The sequence below is a fragment of the Trachurus trachurus genome (genome assembly GCF_905171665.1).
Source record: "Trachurus trachurus genome assembly, chromosome: 14".
In the NCBI taxonomy this organism is placed as follows: domain Eukaryota; kingdom Metazoa; phylum Chordata; class Actinopteri; order Carangiformes; family Carangidae; genus Trachurus; species Trachurus trachurus.
Window position 1 is genome coordinate 30,650,649 of NC_139903.1, and position 22,801 is coordinate 30,673,449.

A 22,801-nucleotide genomic window follows, 5' to 3' on the forward strand; every position below is an offset into this window, starting at 1 on the left:
ACCCAATGTTGACTGTTTGTCCGAGTGAGTGGAGGGGGCGGGGCTTAGCCAGAGGTCAATTAATAAGCTAAGCGTGTGTTTATGTTGACGTACTGAATACGGTGCTACGGCAAACTGCACAGGAAGGTTGAAATGATCGCACGTTAGAATTATTGATCGTACAAAGGGTTAAATTATCGCACATCTGGCAACCCTGATTCACACTGATAAAAGAAGATGGAAGAGAAGCAACGACCTGTTCATAAAAAAAAAGAAGAAGATCAGAAACAGACTTTAAACTGAGTTGTGACGGGGGGGGGGGGGGGGGGGGGGTGAAAGAGCAGCAGAACTGACGTAAACTGATCTGATTTCCTCTTCTCTGTTTGCTCTGGTGAGGGTTTAGATAAAGTCTGCAGGGACGTGTGTGTGTGTGTGTGTGTGTGTGTGTGTGTGTGTGTGTGTGTGTGTGTGTGTGAGCGTGCATGCGTGTGTAAGGTTAATATGTAGTCTCGACTGTGAAACGCTTCACAAGTGTGTGTGAGAGAGAGCGAGAGCGAGAGCAGACCGGAGTGTGAGAGAGAGAGAAGTCTCATCGACACAGCCGTTCTCCGATCTTCATCATCATCTTCATCGTCGTCTTCTTCTTCTTCATCAGCGTCGCCGTCCACCATCGTCATCCTCGGCTCGGTCATGTCGGTTCTTCCTCTGCGGGTGAGGATGTTGCGGCAGGTCTGGAGGCTGAAGGGAGTCCTGGTCCTGGTCTGCAGCCCCTTCCTCCTGCTGCCGCTGGCCTTCAGCACCACGGTGAGACCAGTCCACTGATCTCAGACCAGTTCACCTGTCACCAGACTGACCGACCTGGTCTCCTCTGTTGTTCTCTGTAGCTGTCAGCAGAGCAGGCCACAGTCTGCTGTCAGTCATTGACAAACTGAGTTGAGGCAGTTTGAAGATTGACTGTTGAAGTTAATTTAGTATAAACAGCTGATCTTGATCTACCGCTTACATGTATGTGTGTGTGTGTGTTAGACATTTGTTGTTGACATGTGTGGTTTTATAATTTCACACACTATTCTGATGCAGAGATCTGTTTCCTAAAAGGCTCCAGTCATGTTCCCAGAATCCTGCACTGTGTGTTTGTGTGTGTGTGTGTGTGTGTGTGTGTGTGTGTGTGTGTGTGTGTGTGTGTGTGTGTGTGTGTGTGTGTGTGTGTGTGTGTGTGTGTGTGTGTGTGTGTGTGTGTGTGTGTGTGTGTGTGTGCGTGTGTGTGCGTGTGTGTGTGTGTGTGTGAATTCCTAAACGGCTCATTTCAGCTCATTGTCCACCAGTCTCATGCAGCTTCACGTGTGACTGAAAACACAACAGACTGTGGTAGACGAGGTGACCTGTACCCGACCTCTGACCTCAGACACCTGCCCTGACAGTGGAAACAATGAGAAACGTCTCAGAACTTATTATAGGGTTGCAAAATTCCAGGAATTTTCAAAGTTGGAAACTTTCCATGGGAATTAACGGGAATAAATGGGAATAAATCCGGAATTTACAAACTTAAAGGTTGGCCCTTAACAGGGAACTTAAATATAGTTGGGGAAACTATATTGTAGCATAATCTTGGCTAAAACAACCAGATTCAATGCAAGTACACTTGAATATCTATGCTATTCCTCAATCACATGCACACAGTGGGGGGGGGGGGTAATGGGTAATATTTTACTCAACATTCATGTTTTTGTTGTTCAGTAAAAGAATTGATTGTTCATACAAGAATGAAAACTTGATAAAGTTCTACTCACAAATAAATCTGTTGAAATGTCATGTTTTTTAATTGTATTAATTTGCATGGATGTCTGCTTATGACAAAACAACATATTTACATTATGTTTGGATATGATACAGTTTGTTTAAATTACCCCCAATTTCCAGTTACTTCCCGTAAATTCCCATAATTCCCATGGAAGGTTTCCAATTTGGAATATTTCCTTCCTCCCATGGAAATTTACTGGAAATTTGCTACTATCCCTTTAATGTAAAGTGATGATTGTCTGCTTTTATAGGAAAAGGTCTGAAAATGTTCTCATCAATAATAAAATGAAATTCTGTGTTTTTTAGAAGAGTGAAGTCATCAGTTCACTTTCATCATCTCTGTTTACAGGCTGAGGTTAGAAAGAAAAAAAGAGAAACTGTATTGTACTGTATGTTATACTGTAAGTTGTTTATTCTTATAACCCCAGTGCTAGTGGAAACAGTGATTTGATAAATTCTAGAAGTAATGATGATAGGAACAATATTGATGATAAAGACATGATTGATATTGATTTTCTAAAGTGGGAAAATGTCTGAAGAAATAGAATAAGAGCAGAAACAGAATCTGAAATAAAGAAAAATAAGTAAAAGAGATGTGAAAGAATAGACATGATATAGTGGTCAGGTAGTAAAGTCTGTGTGAAGCTCTGTGGTGTCTCTCAGTGTGAGTCTGAGTCAACACGTCTCCTGTTCCTCTGCAAATACCTTCTGTTTTCACTCTTTATATTGTTACATATAGATCAGTGTTACGTAAGGAGAAAATACGGGCTCAACTTAAACCTGTGTGTGTGTGTGTGTGTGTGACACAGGAGGCAGCCTGCGCCTACGTCATCGCCCTCATGGCGGTGTACTGGTGCACTGAAGTGCTGCCGCTGGCGGTGACGGCTCTGCTGCCGACCATCCTGTTCCCCATCCTCGGCATCATGGAGTCTAAAGACGTAAACACACACACACACACACACACACACTTTTGTTCTATCTATTCAGTTCTATTCTGTTCTGCTCCACACAGATGTCTCTGCACTGAAAAATTGTAAATGGTTGGCTTTACTTAACATAAGTAAAGTAATGCTGCATTCCATATACCTTGGAAGTCGGAGGTCGGAGCTGGGAATTACGTCACACCCGAGTTATCAGCGTTACAGTTACAAAGTCGGAAAAAAGCAGCCAACGGCCAAAAACCCCAGCTGAAACTACCAGGCTAACGGTTAGCCGTTGTTAGCACGGTTTGCTTTGTAGTTCACATATAAACATGAAAAATGTAAATTACACTGTGACAGCATTGCATCTAACAGTACTATGTATACGGCTGACATATTGTGACGGCAAATGTGTTAAAAAGTGTTAATAAAAGGATTATTACAGGAGCTTCTACGACTGTTTACAACCGGGGCAGCCATGTTTAAATTTCAACTCGGAGGTTATGTGGATCGTCCGACTTTCCGAGTCGGAAATCCGACCTCGGGGGCTGTTCCAGTTGAAAGTTCCGACTTGGAGCTTGGAAATCCTGACTTCCGAGTACAACTGGAACGCACCATAAGATCTGATTCTGAGTTGTTTAAGCTGAAAAAACTGTGATTAGAAAACCCATGTCAGCCAGTTAAATTTAGTTTAAATTCAAATTCTTCAAATACTTTATTGTCATTGTGCAGTACAACAAAATGTACTTGTGCAGCCTCCAGAAACAATACTCACATTCACACACATACTCAGAGAATTAAGAATAATTAAGAGTATCCAATTTTGCACCATATCCCATATTGCACCATCTCATGTAGAGAGTGCACTCGTGGATGGTTCTTCTTATTCTCCTTCTCCTTCTTCTTTTTTCTGTTTTTTTGCAGCCATAGATCTATGATGGTAACCAGCTTTAAAGGCACATAACCACCACCTTTCTTTGAGGATGGTTAATCCTCACTCATTTTCAGTAAAGGGTACTTTAGCCTGATGACTTGAATTACTTTCCTCACCAGAAAGTTGTATTAACTAAGTGTAAGCTAGGAGAAGAAATTAAGCAGACACCAGTTAATATCACTCTTTATTCTAAGTAAGGATCAAAATTACATTTTACAGTGTGATAAACTGATCACTGACTGTGACTTAGAATAATTCAGTAGTACAGACAAAGATATGTAAAGAACAGATAAACAGATACTATGAATATAAAAAACAAAGTTGTATTCTGAAGGGACTGAAACCACTGAATGACTAAACATGTCTCTTTAGACAACCTCTTTGAAGAAGAGGTTCTTTAAAGGCCCCATGGCATGAAAAATGTGATTGTGGTTATTTTTTCGTGCTTGGGGAGGTCTCTGGGCCACGTATATACTGCCCCATGCATCAAACTGGTCATAAACGGAGAAACGCACACCGCCCATTTGTAGGAACTGTCTCTTTAAGACGAGCAGATAGCACTTCCTCCTTTGTGTGATGTCACACACAAGGTAACTCCGCCCACCGTGACCAGTTTTTTTTATTTTTTATTTTTATGAATGCAGCTTAGGTTTTAGTTACTTGCCTGTGATTGGCCCGACCACACGCCACTCAAAAACAGTCAGCCAATCAGAGGCGAGGTTCTCATTCTCTCTTCTGATTGGCCAAATGACCTGTGCCCCTAGAGCTCCAGAAAGAGGCAACAGAAAGGGGCAGTAGAAACCATATTAAGCAGATCACAGGTACTCAAAACCAATGATACATCTTGTTAGGGATATCAGCAGGTAAATAAACCCAGAGAAAAGTGCACAGCATGAGGCCTTTAAACCATGTGTGTGTGTTGTTGTTGTTGTGCAGGTGTGTATGCAGTACCTGAAGGACACCAACATGCTGTTTGTGGGGGGGCTGATGGTGGCCGTGGCCATTGAGCACTGGAACCTGCACAAGCGGATCGCCCTCCGAGTTCTGCTGCAGGTCGGGGTCCGGCCCGCCCTGTGAGCTCAGCTTAACCTTTCAGAATAAAAGCACAAAACCACGTTGTTACTGTACCACAGACTGAAGAGTGTCTCCTCTTCCTGTTGTCCCCAGGTTGATGCTGGGCTTCATGGGAGTGACGGCCTTCCTGTCCATGTGGATCAGCAACACGGCCACCACCGCCATGATGGTGCCCATCGTCCAGGCTGTCCTGGACCAGCTCCACAGCAAAGTGGACCCTGAGCCCTCCTCCAAGAGCCAGAGCAGTACTGTGGTTCTGCACCAGGAGAAGGCCGTCCTGCAAAGCGCTGCTCCGAGCGTCCCCGAGAAAGGTATGACAACAGGTGGAGTCATCTGAGAGGTTTGTCTGACTCGGAACTTCATGAGTATTTCACCTGGTTAATTTCAGGTCTGAACGGGTCACAAGACAGCTCAGAGAAGACCAGCAGCCTGCAGGACAACCCCCTGTCTCCTGAGCAGACAGAGGGACAGATAGACCAGCATCCATCCGTCCCTCTGGCTGGGGGGGATGGTGTTAAACCAACACCACAGGACAAACCTCCCTCAGACCTGACCAGCACTGAACCTGGTGAGTCCACAGTCCAAGTTTCATTTAGGAGATTTCAGTCAAACACTGATGACAGAGGACAACAATGAGGAACCAGTGTCCTCCTCACACCTGACTATGGAGGAGCAAGTTAATGTGCAGCTCCTACAGTGAAATAAAGTTTTACTATTTATGTGCAGTGCAGGAAAGTGGGCGGTCCTTCAGATGACGTTTCATGACGTCAGTAGACGTCACTTTTTTCAGTCACGGCACCTTTCAAAAGTGCATAAAATCTCATGGCACCCCTGTGTAAAATATAATTCAAAATGACACTGCATAGCTTATATGTAAATGTCCTGTTTATTTAGACGGGACAGTATTATTTAACAGAGCATAATACAAACTGTAAATGCAGGGTGCATAGGTGATTCTGTAGCCTACATATGCACACACACACACACGCACACAATAATCCGCAATGTGAGAGGAAGAGAGAAAGGTCTACATGCGTGCAACGCGCAGGCACGCGCTCAAATGAATATCCACCGGCGGTCTCCGCTCCGTTCTGACTCCGTTGCGAACAATCAGAGAATTTCCACCGTGTCACTGCAGTGTGTTTTTATAGGCTACATCAAACGCACCGGAGTCTGACACAGATCCACTGGAGAGAGGAGGGGGTGTGACTCACCAGCAATGTGAGACTTGTGCCTGGTACGATGCATTTTTTTCATGGCCCCTACTGCTCTGAGCGCCCGTGACCAACGGCCGTGTCCACCAAACGCGCTTTTGGAACGGTCTCTCTCTCTCTCTCTCTCTCTCTCTCTCTCTCTCTCTCAGAACGCTGCCGTTACCAGGTTACAAAACGAGCCGTCTCACATCCGAGCCGCTTGACAAGCGCGGCACTGTTCCAGAAGTTGAACATATTTCAACTCTGAGCGCTCTGAGCGCTCTGAGCGCCGCGACAAAAAAAGGAAGCGCAGAGAGCTTTTTTTCTGCCGAGGGCGCTGAGCGGTGTGAGCGCTGAGCTCCATAGGATCTGAATGGAAAGTAGACGCCCAGAGCGCTAAAAGGGCGTCCGGTGGACACGGCCCCTTTGCATATATATGTAAAAAGAATGTATTCTATGAAATGTCAGAAGAGGTATTTTTTTCATGGCACCCCTGACGCAGTCAGACGGCACCCCGGTGTGCCGTGGCACCCACTTTGAGAAAGGCTGCTTTAGTTGACGTCAGTAGAGTGGGCGGTCCTTCACAGGACATCGGTAGAGTGGGCGGTCCTTTAGTTGACGTCAGTAGAGTGGGTGGTCCTTCAGAGGACATCGGTAGAGTGGGCGGTCCTTTAGTTGACGTCAGTAGAGTGGGCGGTCCTTCACAGGACATCGGTAGAGTGGGCGGTCCTTTAGTTGACGTCAGTAGAGTGGGTGGTCCTTCAGAGGACATCGGTAGAGTGGGCGGTCCTTTAGTTGACGTCAGTAGAGTGGGCGGTCCTTCACAGGACATCGGTAGAGTGGGCGGTCCTTTAGTTGACGTCAGTAGAGTGGGCGGTCCTTCACAGGACATCGGTAGAGTGGGCGGTCCTTTAGTTGACGTCAGTAGAGTGGGCGGTCCTTCACAGGACATCGGTAGAGTGGGCGGTCCTTTAGTTGACGTCAGTAGAGTGGGTGGTCCTTCACAGGACATCGGTAGAGTGGGCGGTCCTTTAGTTGACGTCAGTAGAGTGGGTGGTCCTTTAGTTGACGTCAGTAGAGTGGGTGGTCCTTTAGTTGACGTCAGTAGAGTGGGTGGTCCTTCAGAGGACGTCAGTAGAGTGGGTCCGCTTTTGAAGGAAAACTTAGTATTTCATGAATGAAGTTTAAATATTCTGAGGACCAAACTGATGACATCACAAGTCCTCGGGCTGTGGAGAAGGAGCCTGTGTAACAGTCATGTCTGTGCTGCAGTGGTCCTGTCTGTGGTGGACGTCTCCTGTCAGATGGAGCTGGAGGAGCTGAGCGATGAGGATGAGGAGAGGACGAGGCTGAGTAAAGGCCTTCTGCTGTGTGTGTGCTACGCCGCCAGCATCGGAGGCATCGCCACTCTGACCGGAACTGGGCCAAACCTGGTCCTGATCGGACAAATGAGCCAGTAAGTTCTCACACGACCTCCGCTGTCTGTGCTTGGTGAAAGCCGGATGTCTTACTGTGAAATGACACTTCTCTCCCAGACTCTTCCCTGACAACGGGGACGTGATCAACTTTGCGTCCTGGTTCGCCTTTGCCTTCCCCACCATGGTGCTGATGCTGACCTTCGCCTGGTTCTGGCTGCAGTTCCTCTACATCGGCTGCAAGTAAGTCGCAACAAAACCACTTCCTGTCTGCGAGGGGTGGAGGTGGAGGCGCTGACGGCCTGTTGTGTTGCAGCCTGCGGAGGTCGTGGGGCTGCGGGGCGGTCCAGTCGGAGAAGGAGCGAGCGGCGTACGAGGTGATCCGGGAGGAGCACCGCCGCCTGGGCCCCATGAGCTACGGGGAGTTCAGTGTCCTGGCGCTCTTCAGCCTCATGGTGGTGCTGTGGTTCACCAGAGACCCCCGCTTCATGGACGGCTGGGCCACACACGTCTTCAACGCCAAGGCAGAGTGAGTCCAGTCCCTGTGGTCCAGTTCTTGTGTTATGTGGTTTCCACGAGTTGCCGCACGGGTTTACCCGAGTAAGGAAAACTAATTTGATTGGTCGTTATCGAGCAGGTGGGATACTCAATGTTTGGGGTGAGACCGAGCTCAGTGTGTGTGTGTGTCTCAGACGTTTGATTGACAGATCCATTATCAGTGGCAGATGAATCGTGAGCAACGTGACGCATGATTCGTGTGCCTGCATTATCCAATGCAGGAAAAAAACTGGATGAGGAGGAGGACTACCGGTCGGCCTCGAGGAAATTCTGGCAAACCCTCCGACGCCTCAGGAGGGGGAAGCAGTGCTCCGCCAACACTGTTTACAGTGGAGGAGGGGAGCTGTTGACCTCGACTGGGGATATCGTCGGGCGGTGGAAGGAATACTTCGAGGATCTCCTCAATCCCACTGACACGCCTTCCGTCGAGGAAGCAGAGGCTGAGGACTCAGAGGTTGATTCATTCTTCACCCAAGCTGAAGTCACTGAGGTAGTCCGGAAGCTCCTCAGTGGCAAGGCACCGGGGGTGGATGAAATCCGCCCTGAGTACCTCAAGTCTCTGGATGTTGTGGGGCTGTCGTGGCTGACACGCCTCTGCAGCATCGCGTGACAGTTGGGGACAGTGCCTCTGGACTGGCAGACCGGGGTGGTGGTGCCTCTCTTCAAAAATGGGGACCGGAGGGTGTGTTCCAACTATCGGGGGATCACACTCCTCAGCCTCCCGGGGAAAGTCTATTCCAGGGTGCTGGAGAGGACAATTCGGTCGATAGTCGAACCTCGGATTCAGGAGGAACAATGTGGTTTTCGTCCTGGCCGTGGGAACGCTGGACCAGCTCTAGGGTGCATGGGAGTTTGCCCAACCAGTCCACATGTGTTTTGTGGACTTGGAGAAGGCTTTCGACCGTGTCCCACGTGGCATCCTGTGGGAGGTGCTCCGGGAGTATGGGGTCTGAGGCCCTCTGCTGAGGGCTGTACGGTCCCTGTACGACCAGAGCAGGAGCTTGGTTCGCATTGCCGGCAATAAGTCAGACCTGTTCCCGGTGCGTGTTGGACTCCGGAGGGGCTGCCCTTTGTCACCGGTTCTGTTCATTAATTTTATGGACAGAATTTCTAGGCGCAGGGGGTACGGTTCGGGAGCCACTTGATTTCACCTCTGCTTTTTGCGGATGATGTGGTCTTGTTGGCTCCTTCGAGCCAGGACCTTCAGCATACACTGGGGCGGTTTGCAGCCGAGTGTGAAGCAGCTGGGATGAGAATCAGCACCTCTAAGTCCGAGGCCATGGTTCTCGACCGGAAAAAGGTGGCTTGCACCCTCCAGGTCGGGGGAGAGTTCTTGCCTCAGGTGGAGGAGTTTAAGTATCTTGGGGTCCTGTTCACGAGTGAGGGGAGAATGGAGCGCGAGATTGACAGGCGGATCGGTGCAGCGGCTGCAGTAATACGGCCGTTGTATCGGCCCGTTGTGGTGAAGAAGGAGCTGAGCCGAAAGGCAAAGCTCTCGATTTACCGGTCGATCTACGTTCCCACCCTCACCTATGGTCATGAACTCTGGGTCATGACCGAAAGAACGGGATCCCGGATACAAGCGACCGAAATGAGTTTGCTCCGCAGGGTGGCGGGGCACTCCCTTAGAGATAGGGTGAGGAGCTCTGTCACCCAGGAGGAGCTCGGAGTAGAGCCGCTGCTCCTCCACATCAAGAGGAGCCAGCTGAGGTGGCTCAGGCATCTGTATCGGATGCCCCCCGGACGCCTCCCTCGGGAGGTGTTCCGGGCATGTCCCACCGGGAGGAGGCCCCAAGGAAGACCCAGGACACGCTGGAGTGACTACGTCACTCGGCTGGCCTGGGAACGCCTTGGGGTCCCCCCGGAAGAGCTGGAGGAAGTGTCCGGGGAGAGGGAAGTCTGGGGATCCCTGCTCCGACTGCTGCCCCCGCGACCCGACTCCGGATGAAGCGGTAGACAATGGATGGATGGATGGAAAAAAAAACTACCACACTTTCATCCCGGTTTTACTGGATAGAATTTTGCACAAAGTTTGGGCTACATCGTCTGATAGATGAGTTATTACACTAATATTTGGACCCACAGTGGGCTCAAATTAAATTTTCTTTTCTGAATACCTTTAAAATTGTATGGACGTTTTTGTGTCAGGCCCTATTACTCTCATATAAAGTTTTTGTTGGACTACGAACTGCCCTCCCGAGTCTCCAGATGCACTTTGAGGAATAAAAAACTACTCTGGAGTATTCATCAGCATGAGTCACTAATGACTGAATTTCATTTTTTTGGTGAACTTTTCCTTTAATGGTTATAACTTCGCCACAGTGCCAACTGTGTGTAGTGCAGTAGGCTAAAGTAATACCTACAAGTAATCCGTTTTTTAAAGAAAGTGTCCAGGGCTCCAGACTAACATTTTTTTACTCGGACCACAGTGGCCCCCTAACTTCAAATTATAGGAGCACAAGCAAAAAATGTAAGGGCGCACACTGTGCAAAACAAATATTCACATTTCCTTTTCATTCATATTCCTCACACACATTGGCCTGACACATGTAATGACAGATTCCAGATTCTTTGACTCGCCCCTTCCACATTTCACCAGTGTATTAAAAAAAACAGCAAATTTTACTGGTTTGACATGCCCAAGTAGACAAAATTTCGGGGGAGACTGGAGCCCTGGTATCTGTATTCAGAATACACCAATTTAAACTGGAACTGTAATGGAATACGGTTACTCTTATTTTGTATTTTAAATACCGTTATTTGTAATCCATTACTCCCCAGCCCTGTGCGCGTGTATGCGCATTAATGTACGGTGGAAAAAGCTGAATGAACTCTGAAGTGAGGCTGGGACGTCGCCTCGGGACAAAAACCTGGTGAAGCAACAGGAATCAGAGGCGAAGAGCAAACAGAGGAAAACGTGTCCTGGGTACAAACACCGCTGTCCTGTCACGTCAGCTGGACTGAACTCAGATCAGATGGACCATTTATCAGGCTGCAGGTCACAGAGGCTGAGCTGCTGCTGTTCCACGAGCGCTGTCAGACTCCACACAGACTCCTGCTTCTGTCAGAACTAGAGATGGTCCGATCAGGTTTTTTGGGACTGATACCGATCACCGATCACCTAAAGCCTCACCGATCCGATTACCGATCAGAACCGATCGATCACATGGGACGATATTATTAATATTTATATTTTTTTTACTCTTTAACCCATTAATTCATCCACTCATGCAAAAATACTCTGGTAAAAGTAGAAGTACTGATTCAACTCCTTTACTCAAGTAGTAAGAAAGGACAGGCTCTGAAATGAACTTAAATGTAAAAGGGGGCTTCTTTGCTCTGGGCCCCCCAGACTCTAGGACCGGCCCTGCTACCCATAACGTTTTTTTCAGTCAGGAGTCTTCATATTCCTGCTCTGTCTGCACATTGTTGGACTTTCCTTCAGTAGAGGATTTTGATGAGCAGACACTAATGGCGCATTTCCACTAGCACGGCTCGGTTCGGTACGGCTCGGCACGGCACGGCTCGGCTCGGTTGTGTTTCCATTACAACTGAGTATCACTAGTACCGCCGTGACGTCATTTACACGTCGCCGAGCAACGCTCTAAATTCTGTAAATATATAACTTTAGCAACATTTGAAACATTTTCAGGTGAGAAAGTAGTCGTTTAGATCCCCAACGTGTTGAAAATCTGACAAAATACCAGCTGTTTACAATTTTGTTTCAACGAAGTCGGCGTTACTAAAGCTAGCCGTAGTGAGCAACGCACTTCCGGTTATTTTCACAAAATAAAATACCCGTTGCCTTTTATCATAAGGAAAGCCATTACGATAGAATTGGTGCTTTTACTTTGAAAACAGGAAGTGAACCTACCCTCGCTGTAGCTAGCTTTAAACCGCCGTTTTGACTGCTCTCGTCCCGTTAACGGCATTTAACCGTTCAATATGCCTTACTGGAGAGTCTTGCCAGCTCTGAGATCGGCCTGGTTCATTGTAAAACATTTATTTATTGATGTAAATGTGGTGTTTTCTGTGCGTACAGACCCCAAGGCAGTGCTGCTCTTCTGTCTAACCACAAACAAACTTCTGCTACAGCCACAATTGTTAGATTTCATCAATGAGACCAACATTTAAGAGTTTAACCAGCCGGTGGTAAACCTCTAAAAGCCATCGGGGAAGTTAATTAGCGGTCTGTTCTCCTCGGGGTGACGGTGGTAGGCTGGCCGGCGGAGCACGTCAGGAGCCGGGCTGCTGCCTCTGTGATGTCGCGGTCGCTGCTCGGACCTGGAGCTTCACACTCGAAAAACATCGGGGCAAACTTCTAAACAGCCGTCGTTTGGATAAACTAACCGCACATGGGGATCTAAACAGTTACTTTCTCGCATGAAAAAATATTAAAACTTAATAAAGTCACGTAATAACAGAGCCAGTCTCAATATTAGAAATTCTCTGGTTAGGCTTCAGCAGGAACATTTCTGTTGTCGGTCGTCGCTTCCAGTGACGACACTCATCGGCCAATCAGTGGAAGGCAGTCGGCTGACGTCACGTTTTAGTAACGCTTCGGCTCGCTTGGAACCAGGGCTGAGGTGATACCAAAAATGTACCCGGTTGCAGGTACTGCGTGCTAGTGGAAACACGCAATAGCGCGCCGAGCCGTGCCGTACCGAGCCGAACCGTGCTAGTGGAAATGCGCCATAAGTACAGCATCGTACTGGGAGTGACACTGAGTCACACACCTAAGGGAAAAAAGATTGTTTTCTATCGCTTATTTGCGCATCTATATGTCAATAAGGTTGAAACAAGTAACAAGCCTGTTTTGACAATGTAAGGAGCATTTTGTTTGATAATTTTGGAATCCAGCTGCGGGATTCGGTCCGTGGTCCGGTGTCGAGAGCGACCGGGTTCTCTCTCACTCACGCACAAAATAGACCAGACGCCGAAACGATTGCTGCACGGTGCGGGCCGGCTGCAGAGGATCGCGGCACTTCGCGTTGCGGTGTCTCACACACACAGGTCGAAATCCGTTGTTGCGACGGAGAACTTTAATCCCAGCAAATGCCGCTATTGGGCTTCATGGTGATGCAGCTGTCTATGCTGCCTGTCACACACACGCAGAGAGAGGGAGAGAGACGCTCGCTCCCTCTCCTGCATGCTTTATATGATTATACACATGCAATTGTGATACAGGCAGCCTTATTTTACTGTCTGCCTGCGTGGATGCGGCAGGGAAACCCTGCTGTATGTATCCACAAGTTTCTGAACGTCATCTATGGTCAAAACCGGCTTACGTTTTTGACGTTCGGAAAAAGGTGGATAATGCGATCGGATCGGTGATTTTAACCTTTGATTGGATTTCCCGATCGATCGTTTTTTTTATCATATCGGCCCGATCCGATCAGTTGCCGATCGATCGACACCATCTCTAGTCAGAACCACGTCCATCCTGTGCTGATCCAGCTGCTGATCCAGCTGCTGATCCAGCCACCTGAGCTCTTCTGCTCCACTCAGACGGAGCATGTGTTGTGACAACAGGAAAAAGGGACATGTCGTCAAAGTGACGCCATCTGTTTTGTTTTATTTCAGTCTGTAAATACACATAAGTAGACAACCTGTCCCCCCGACCTCTCACCTGCTTTCCTGTCCACACACACTCATTCACAAACTCTGAGCTGGGTCACATGACAAGCAGACGTACGCTCTTGAGCACAAGTCACAAAGAGAAGCAGAAAGCAACTTCAGCATTACAGGAGAAGAGGGGTGGGGGGGGGGGGGGGGGGGGGGTCTCCTGACCTGGATCTGAAGGATCTGGATCGGGGGTCGTTCACCTCGCACCTGTACTTTGTGCAAATGAAGGATTTCAACATGTCTCATGATGACACAGGTCGAAGGCGAGACTCTGATGTCCTGAACCCGAACAACTGTGTCTGTGTGTGTCTGTCGACTCAGCGTTGATAACATTAATGTATGGAATGACCACACAGGAAACCAATAGGGGTGGGAATCTTTTACTATCTCACGATTCGATTCGATTCGATTCAGATTTTTGGGGCTACGATTCGATTCAAAACGATTTGATTCCTAATGATTTCTGCTTCAGTCTGTCGTGTGCAAAGGATCCTCATGATCTACTCCAGTCTGCTTTGCAAGACAGAATGACTCAAGTGTCTTTTTCACATTTATTGAGTTTTAAATATTTATCCATGCTTAGATGGAATTGTTGAAACTGTTGCATAAAAGCAATATCACATATTGCATAAGTAACAAAAAAGTGCCTCTTTATTTAAAAAAAATAGTGCAGTTAAACATGCTGCCTTTTAAATTCTAAGGAAATGGAGGCTGACAGCCAGCAGATTTGTTTCCTTTTTTTATTCTTTAAAATCGATTTTGGGACATTTTATATCGATTCTGAATCGTATTAAATGAGAATTGTGATTCTTATGCGAATCGATTTTTTTGGCACACCCCTAGAATCCAAACACTGAGCTCAAAGACAAGAATCACAGGACTTATTATTTATTCTGATTGTATTGAAATTCTGCCAGTTGAATAGAACCAGATGTAATGTGGATTATTTAATGTTGATCCAGAGAAGGAGACTTTAATGAACTTAATATGATCCATATGACAGTAAAGTCTCTTTAACTCTTGATTAGACCACATTGAATCCACTTTGGGGAAATGTTTAACACTTGATAATAACTATTACACATTAGTTAATCATCAGGTCTTCCTAAATTCATAATAATTAGTTTGTAATTTATAAACACAGTTATAAATGTGTAACAACATGTATGCTGCACCTATACATTCAATGATTTATACTAATGGTAGGTGAGTGTCTTATGGATGTTTTACTATCGTTTGACAGCTTAACATTATTAACTATTTATAAATTACAGAGGAGTTAGTATAAGTTTAAGAAGAATGCTTTATCAGTTATGAAGTATTACATAATGATAGCTAATGTTTGATAATAGTGTATAGTTACGATGAAGTGTTTAATTTTGGAAGCTCCTTCCTGAGCTGAGCGGGGTTTTTTTTTTGAAGTTATCCGAGGTCAGACAAACAGTTTCTGGATGGTGAAATCTCTCTGGACTCGCTGCTTTTCTGCATGAAAGCAAACACCAACAGCCTGTGGTGAAATCTCTTGACGGCCGAGGAACAGGAAGTGGCAGCGTCCCCGGCAATACTCAGAACTGACAGTTTTTTTTAAATCTTTATTACAATCTCTAAACTCGATACATATCCTATTTTTGTCCTATGTATAGTCCAAGGAAATCTTTGTTTGACGTGTTTTTAACCACTTCATATTTTCTCCACTGTAAATTTGCCTCATGTCCCCCCACTGATCCACAAAGTTTCTGGTTCTGATTCTGATCCACTAAGTCTGACGTCTGGACCAGGAGCAGGGTCAGAGAGGGGGCCCCTCCGCCTCAATTCTGGTCGATCCATCTTAAAAAGCAGCCGTTGTATAAGTTAAATGCTTCCTCTTTTTTTAAATGTTCTTATGTTCTTTTAATGTTCCTTCTTTTATTGTGAATCACTTTGAGCTGCAATAATTGTATGAAATATGTGGCTCATAGTTTCAAAAACTTTATTTTAAAATTAAAAAAATAATTAAATTAAACCAACCTCATCCAGCCTGTGGAAGATCCAGAAAATAAAACTCCATTTGGTCTCTCTCTCTCTCTCTCTCTCTCTTCTGCAGGTTTGTCACTGATGCGACCGTCTCTCTCTTTGTTGCCGTTCTGTTGTTCGTTCTTCCCTCTGAGCCGCCGAGATACCTCTGCTGCTGGAGAAGCTCAGGTAACACACACAAACGCACACACACACAGGTATTTGTTTATTTATTTATTTATTTATTTACTTTTCATCACTCAGAGTCTCAGGCGCCGCGTGGCCCCGCCCCTCCCTTACTCACCTGGCAGGTGACTCAGAAGAAGATGCCGTGGAACATCGTCCTGCTGCTGGGAGGAGGCTTCGCTCTGGCCAAGGGCAGCGAGGTGGGTCAGAGGCCATGTGACCCCACACCTGACGTGTGTGTGTGTGTGTGTGTCGGTGCGTGTGGGTTCGTTCCCTTTATTTATCAGTGCAATACATTACATTACATACATTATTTGTAAACTCATGAGTTTGATGAGGGAAACCAAGAAATCCCATGAGCCTCCGTAGTGTAGCTCTGAGCAGCTCACGGCTCTGCTCCGCTGTTCTAAAAACAGCTTGCACCAACAATTAAAGGTAACAAACCTACTGCTATGACTATAGGGATTATGGCAATGGGCCAATTTGCCAAAATGTTGAACTATCCCTTTAAATCAGAGGAATAAACATAGAAACAAACTGGTTAAATGTACAAAATAATGTACAACTGTAGAAAAGAAGACTTCTTCAAAGCATGAATGGGACGGGGGATGTGTTAGTGTATATGTGACGTGATAACATGTTGGTCAGACTGTAGCAACTGAAAATGTGCTGGAAAATGGTTTGAAGAAGAGAGTGTGAACCCTGTGTGTGTGTGTGTGTGTGTCCAGGAGTCTGGTCTGTCCCGCTGGCTCGGCGATCAGATGACACCGCTCCACTCCATCCCCCCCTGGGCCATCGCCGTCGTCCTTTGCCTGCTGGTCGCCACCTTCACCGAGTGTGCTAGCAACGTTGCCACAGCAACACTCTTCCTGCCCATCCTGGCCTCCATGGTAACATACAACAAGTGTTCTCACACTCACACACACTCACACCAATACATGCATGTAGCATCATGTAGGGCAGTGGTTCTCAACCTTTTTTACATCAAGGACCCTAAATTGACACAAATTAGACCATGGACCTAGCCTAGAAATCTAGCTGCACCCTAGCGGCAGCAAATATATTTGCTCCGTAGGTGGGTCTAGAAACGAGCCATAGGAACTTTTTGAGTCTGGAACACCGTTTGTGTTCACCAATCACAGCGCTCTATCTGTTTAGAGAGTCGTTGGGCGGGCTTAACGCCATGACGACATACATTTTAATTGGCTTGTCAGGCTAACGTCATCCTGCTCTTTGCTGTGATTGGTCGTAGCGCTACCCTATTGGTGCAGAGGCAGTTTGAAAGACAGCCTTCATCCCGCCCCCTGGATTGAGCCGAGGTCTACCGCTCGTTGCCAGACTAGACATTTTAATGATATAGTCTGGCTTGTCAGGCTACCATGGACCCCCATTGGACAAAATTTTCAAGCAAACACCAGAAATACACAATTTTTTTTTCTGAAACTGAATAACGTTACTGTGCATTCAAATTAGGGCCAATGGTGTGAATTTTTGGAAATATTATAGAGACATTTCTGGAAAAAAGTGGTACAATTTCTCAAAAAACGTTTAAACATTTGTAGGAAGAAGTGGTTAAAAAAAATAATAAAGTTAAAGATTTTCTACAAAAAAAAGTGATAAAATTCTCAAAAAAGAATAATGATAATTAAAGCCGCAAGCGGCGATGGCGGGCCCTCGCTCGCCCATGCCACCGCGGGGCCTGAGGCACGCCGGGGCCGTGGCGCGGAGCAGAAATGGAGAAAAAACCTGGAAGGAGGCAAAAAATGCAATGTTTCGTTCATCCACCAGGGGGCAGTCACCGCATGTGGTATGGTGTGTTCAGGGGCCGCCCCTCATCACTCATGTGAAGTTTGGAGTGAATTGGACAAAGCATGAGGGAGTTATGAGCAGTTGATGGTTCATCCACCAGGGGGCAGTAATGGGATGCGTGCAGGTGTGTTCAGGGTCAGTCCCTCATCACACATGTGAAGTTTCGTGGAAATCGGACAATGTTGATGTAAAACATGGCACTTCCTGTTTCCACTAGGGGGCGAATGAGTGAGATCGCCTATGAGCATATGGAGACGTTGAGGTCGTGACCCTGGACCTGTGTACCAATTTTCATGTTGATATGAGTTCAATAAAGCCATCTAAAGGGCAAACGTATTGTCATGGCGAGGAATGGTCGCCGCGTCGCCACACGGACGCCATTACTCGTAGCTTCACAGCGTTCATAATGTAACTTCACCAATTGGTTCTGCATGTTTTAGAAGTGGAATGAAGTATGTACATTTTCCAAATTTTAGTACACTTCCTGTTACCACCGGGGGCGCTATGAGTTCCGTGGGAAGTTAATATATCGGGACGTTCAGGGCGGAGCCATCATCATGTCCAGCAAGTTTGAAGTTGATTGGATGAAGTATGTGGGCGTGAGAGCAACTCGTATGGACATGGCGAGCACGCCAAAGTTAATTGAGCGCTGGCAGCCACGCCCTTTGACCTACGGACTCACGGAGCACAAGATAAGCTCAGCTAGGTCTGGAGATGTGGTGTACCTAATTTGAACTTGATCGGGCGAACGCTGTGGGAGGAGTTCATTTTGAGCGGGAAAAATCAAAACCAAAACCAAACGGAGACATTAACCATCGTTTGCACCCTCCGTTTACACGCAAACTGAGAAATCGCCCCTGAAAACGGTGCTTTTTAAAAACTCCGGCCAGGGTGGAGATTTTGGAAAACTCTGTTTTCACGTTTGCATGTAAACCGAGAAAAACTGAGATTTGGGTAACCGACGTCAGACTCTGACCATATTACATAACTTAATAAAAATAAATAAATAATAATAATGATAAAATTTAATGCAGACTGATGTGTTCATTGTAAAACATTTATTTATTGATGTAACGTTAAATGGGGTGATTTCTGTACAGAGTCCCGAGGCTGGGCTGCTCTTCTGTCCACACACATGACGCTTCACTTTTCATTCAAACAAACTAATGTTACTGCCACAATTGTTAGATTTCATCAATGAGACCAACATTTATCTCCTGAAAACAATTTAACCAGCCGGTGGTAAACCTCTAAAAACCTGCGGGTAAGTTAATTAGCGATAGTTTTGTCCCATGGGAGGACGACAGAGGCTGGCCGACAGAGCAGCTTTGCAGAGCGGACACTGTCTCTGTGATGTCCCGGTCGTTGCTCCACAGGTGGAGCTTCACCTCTCCGGAAAAAAAAAAGCTTCACCTCTCCGAGAAACATCGGAGCAAACTTCTAAACAGCCGTCATCTGGATAAACTGGTCGTATATTTGGCATCTAAACAGTTACTTTCTCGCATGAAAAAATATTAAAACTTTACACACAAGGAGGGCAAGTGACATTGTTGTTGTTGTTGTTGCTATCAGGTTGCTATGTGGGATCATGTGCGGGATTCTGATTGGCTAATGTGGGCTTGAGCTTCTCGCTACACTGTCACCTACAGGTTTGGCATGCTCTTGACGGCATATATACACGGGTTAGTGTAAACAAAACGTTTTCTGAAAACGGACTGGTGTGCACGCAGTGTTTTTTATGAACGGAGAGGGGGAAATGTCCATTTATGAAAATAGCCGGGCACGTGTAAACGCAGTCTAGGAGAGGACGCCAGAGCCGTGACACAGTGCATCTACAGCTGATTCGCCGGCTCGTTAAGCTCATTAACGGCCGCACTAACGATTCCCATTCAGGCGGCTGTTAGCAGCCGTTAGCCGCAGCAGAGCAGCTAGAGTGCCTAGCAAACGTTAGCGGCAGGCAGCAGCCGGTGCTGATTGGTTGGGGAGCTGGTGGCCGGTGACGAAAGCTGCCTCCAAAACATCATCTGCCTCCATCTCAGCCAATAGAAAAATTCGATTGTAATAGCCGTGTTTCAACCCATAGAGGGCAGTCACTCTACATTTTTACTACAAAATACACCAAATTGAAATATTTTGACTAAAATGTCAAAAGTTGGACCAGAATCAACCGAAAACACTACCTTATACCCAAATATATTTGTTTTCAGCAGAAAAAAGTGGTTTAGGGGTTTAGTTCCTCTTTAAAGTCCCACTCCCGCGACCCTTTTTGGTCATGTTAAAACCAGCTCATTAGCCATGCACATTAGCAATGCACCTCTGGAGGGTGGGCGGAGACTGCGCTGCTCTGCACCCGCCCAGCCACCTCCTCACACCCCACCCCCCGCTTGCTGACAGCTGGACATTGTACAATTACAGATTCAGCGCGTTTAGCGTAAAACTCCACACTGGGATTCGATCCCAGATTGGAACATAGTCCTTGCTCACAGTGCAAGCTGCTCTACCAGGTGAGCTATACCTGTTATACGGCTTTCACCTCTGAGCCAGATGCAGAGCGGGGCGGGAGCTTGTAGCACTAGTGCCCTCCCCTGGAGCTGTGACACGTCAGCTCCAGTCTCCCTGAAACTGCCAGTTTGAGTCTGCCATTGGTTCACAGCAGTTTGAAGGCAGAAAAACTCAGAAATGCAATTTTGCACTTCCTTTTCTGCTGATATGTGCTCTAACACAAGATAAATGCCACAGGAACATGTGAAAAGCTCAAAAAACACGATTTTCACGGGAGTGGGTCTTTAAAAGCGTCCACAAAGAACTTTCATTTTGTGTTGTTTTTGGCGACCCCTGTGGACAAAAGTGGTAGTGTTTTACTGTTGTAGATCATACAGAGACATCAGCACAAACAAGAGACTTTGAGTTATTTGTAGTTGTAAGCTGTTGACATCAGTGTGTGAACATAGGTCTGGAGCCACCGCCCCCTGGTGGCCACTAACGTGTTACCACAGGGTTAAACTGGATATTTTTGAGGTGGACATTACAAACATGAATTGTTTTGTTTTTTTTGTCCCAGTCCCAGTCGATGAGCTTGAACCCGCTGTACGTGATGATCCCCTGCACCCTCAGCGCCTCCTTCGCCTTCATGCTGCCAGTGGCCACGCCCCCCAACGCCATCGTCTTCTCCTACGGTTTCCTCAAAGTGTCCGACATGGTGAGTCCTGCTTGTGTTTGGACAGAAAAAGAGGATTTTGGCTGATGAAGACTGACTAACCTCCTCCTCCTCCTCCTCCAGGCTAAGACAGGCGTGGTGATGAACATCATCGGGATTGGCTGCATCAGTTTGGCCATCAACAGTTGGGGTCGTGTCATGTTTTCTCTGGACACGTTCCCTGCGTGGGCCAACGGCACCACGCCGGTGTAGGATGCCTCCCTGCTGTGGAGGCTTCTTAGATTCTCACTTGCAGCTGTGACGACCGGGTCTGCTCCAACACAGGCTTTGTTGGGACCTTGGCACTGATCCAGAGCCTGTTTCCCAGGAGTTTAAACTCAGGGTTATTATTACAAACCTCTCACTGCAGGTAGACGTGTGGATTCTTCACTCAAAGCCAGTATTAACACCAAACAAACACATCAGTGACCACTGGGTAAAAACGTGGAGGGGGTGGAGCTACATCTTCTACCAGCTCACAAGGTAGATTCAGTGTGACTCATGTCATATTCTGAGGCTATTTTTAATCACCCAGTATTTCCACTTGCTACTTTGCAGTTTCTTTTTATCCCTTTGTCAAACCGTTGTCCAGAAGAGTCACTTTAATTCCAATCAGCCTTTAATTCACAGGAGTTTCTTGTGTTTAAGCTCTACCAGGGAATGGAGGGATTCTGTCCTTTGAACCACCAGAAAGCTTTTAATTTGAAAACTCTGAAAAACATACAGTTTTGTTGTTGTTGTTGTTGTTTTCCATTTTCCAATTTCTAAAATTTTAATTCTGTTGTAACATTAATTTATTCAATTTCAATATGCAATAATTGATTATTTTATTTGTTCACTTGTCTTTGTTTCATATATTATGACTTTATTAAGTAGCTGTGGCTAACATGTTAGCAAAGGCTGCTAATTAGTTCATATTTCTAAAGATTGGCAAATGTTTGACAGATTCATTCACTGACTGATTAATCCAGTGCCATAATCCTCTCATTCAGTCGCTTTTAATTTGAAACGTTTGCAGGAAGCATTAAACGAAGAGCAACCTCTCATCAATCAAAAAAATAAATAAAAACGGACCAAAATAAGAGACAAAATGAAAACCAGACCAGAAAATTGAGGCTGCATTATGATCAAAATGTTATTAAATAAAAATATAATTCTCTTCAGCAGAGAAAAATGTCATAGAATTAACTTTTAGTTTAAACCTCAAACAGGTGGGACCCTCTTTAATCCTTTTCTTCTTAAGTGGTGTTTTTATTCACTGTTGTTACTTGGTAAAACTGACTCCGGATCAGTGACTCCGGCTGGGAAACCAAACAACTCTTCATCCTTTTGTATTGAAATGATTTGTTGTGATTAGTAAACGGAGTAGATTCTGTTTTGTATTGTTTTCTATTTAAACCTTTGAGTTTTATTGAATAACAAAGTTTCTATGTAAGTGAGTGAACATGTGCTGTACATACTGTAGGTCATAGTTTTGTATCATCATGTTGCTAACAGTTTTATTAAAGTTGATCTTTGAAGAAATGTGTGTCAAAGGTCCTTTGAGTGTTAGTGATGAAATACTTTCATTTTCTGTTACAGTTGTAGTAACATCTGATGATTACATTTATCAATCATGTTACATGTTGACGTAAAGATGACTTTTGGTAGTTAGACTTTATTAAAAAATACAAGTTCCCACTACAGTTTATGATTAATTTTAGTTTCATTATTGATGTTGTTTCAGTATTTCTCAGAGGTAGATAGAATCCAAATGCAGACATGTCGTTGTTCTATAGATATTTATTTTAATTTGTACATTTTCTACAGAAGCATGAAGCCTCCTATTTAAAGGGATAGTAGCATTTTTTTTAAAGTGGGGTTGTATGATCTACAAATAGCCCCTAAGTACTTTAATTGCAGTAGAAGACCCTCTGCACTCCTCCCGTTAGCAACGCCAGCCCATAGCCCTGCCCAGAGATTTACAACATACAGTGTTGTGAACAGACCCAAAGAAACGGCCTATTTTCACGGCCTAAAAGAGGTTTTACCTGGAAAAAAATACACAGTTCCATTGATCACTATAATATAATTTTTTCCAGCCCCTCAAAGTGCAGGTTTGTGCAAGTGCACAGTTTTTA

General features: G+C 45.9%; 1 protein-coding gene across 3 annotated transcripts; it reads left to right on the plus strand.

The window, feature by feature from the left end:
- The first annotated feature begins 203 nt into the window (after window positions 1-203).
- Window positions 204-22,199, plus strand: LOC310997450 (Na(+)/citrate cotransporter-like). Of its 3 annotated transcripts, none has more exons than XM_083987150.1 (13): window positions 204-370; window positions 635-783; window positions 2,589-2,717; window positions 4,570-4,706; window positions 4,801-5,018; window positions 5,096-5,275; window positions 7,173-7,356; window positions 7,436-7,558; window positions 7,632-7,844; window positions 15,582-15,876; window positions 16,405-16,566; window positions 20,547-20,684; window positions 20,766-22,199. In XM_083987150.1, exons 2-13 carry the CDS (start codon window positions 670-672, stop codon window positions 20,892-20,894), a joined length of 2,022 nt encoding a protein of 673 aa, XP_083843276.1. In that variant the 5' UTR covers window positions 204-370; window positions 635-669; the 3' UTR covers window positions 20,895-22,199. The 3 variants fall into 3 exon arrangements, with proteins under 3 accessions (XP_083843276.1, XP_083843275.1, XP_083843277.1); XM_083987151.1 differs by lacking the exon at window positions 204-370 and having other exon boundaries at window positions 414-783; window positions 15,582-15,679; window positions 15,755-15,876; XM_083987149.1 differs by lacking the exon at window positions 204-370 and having other exon boundaries at window positions 411-783.
- Window positions 22,200-22,801: the final 602 nt, after the last annotated feature.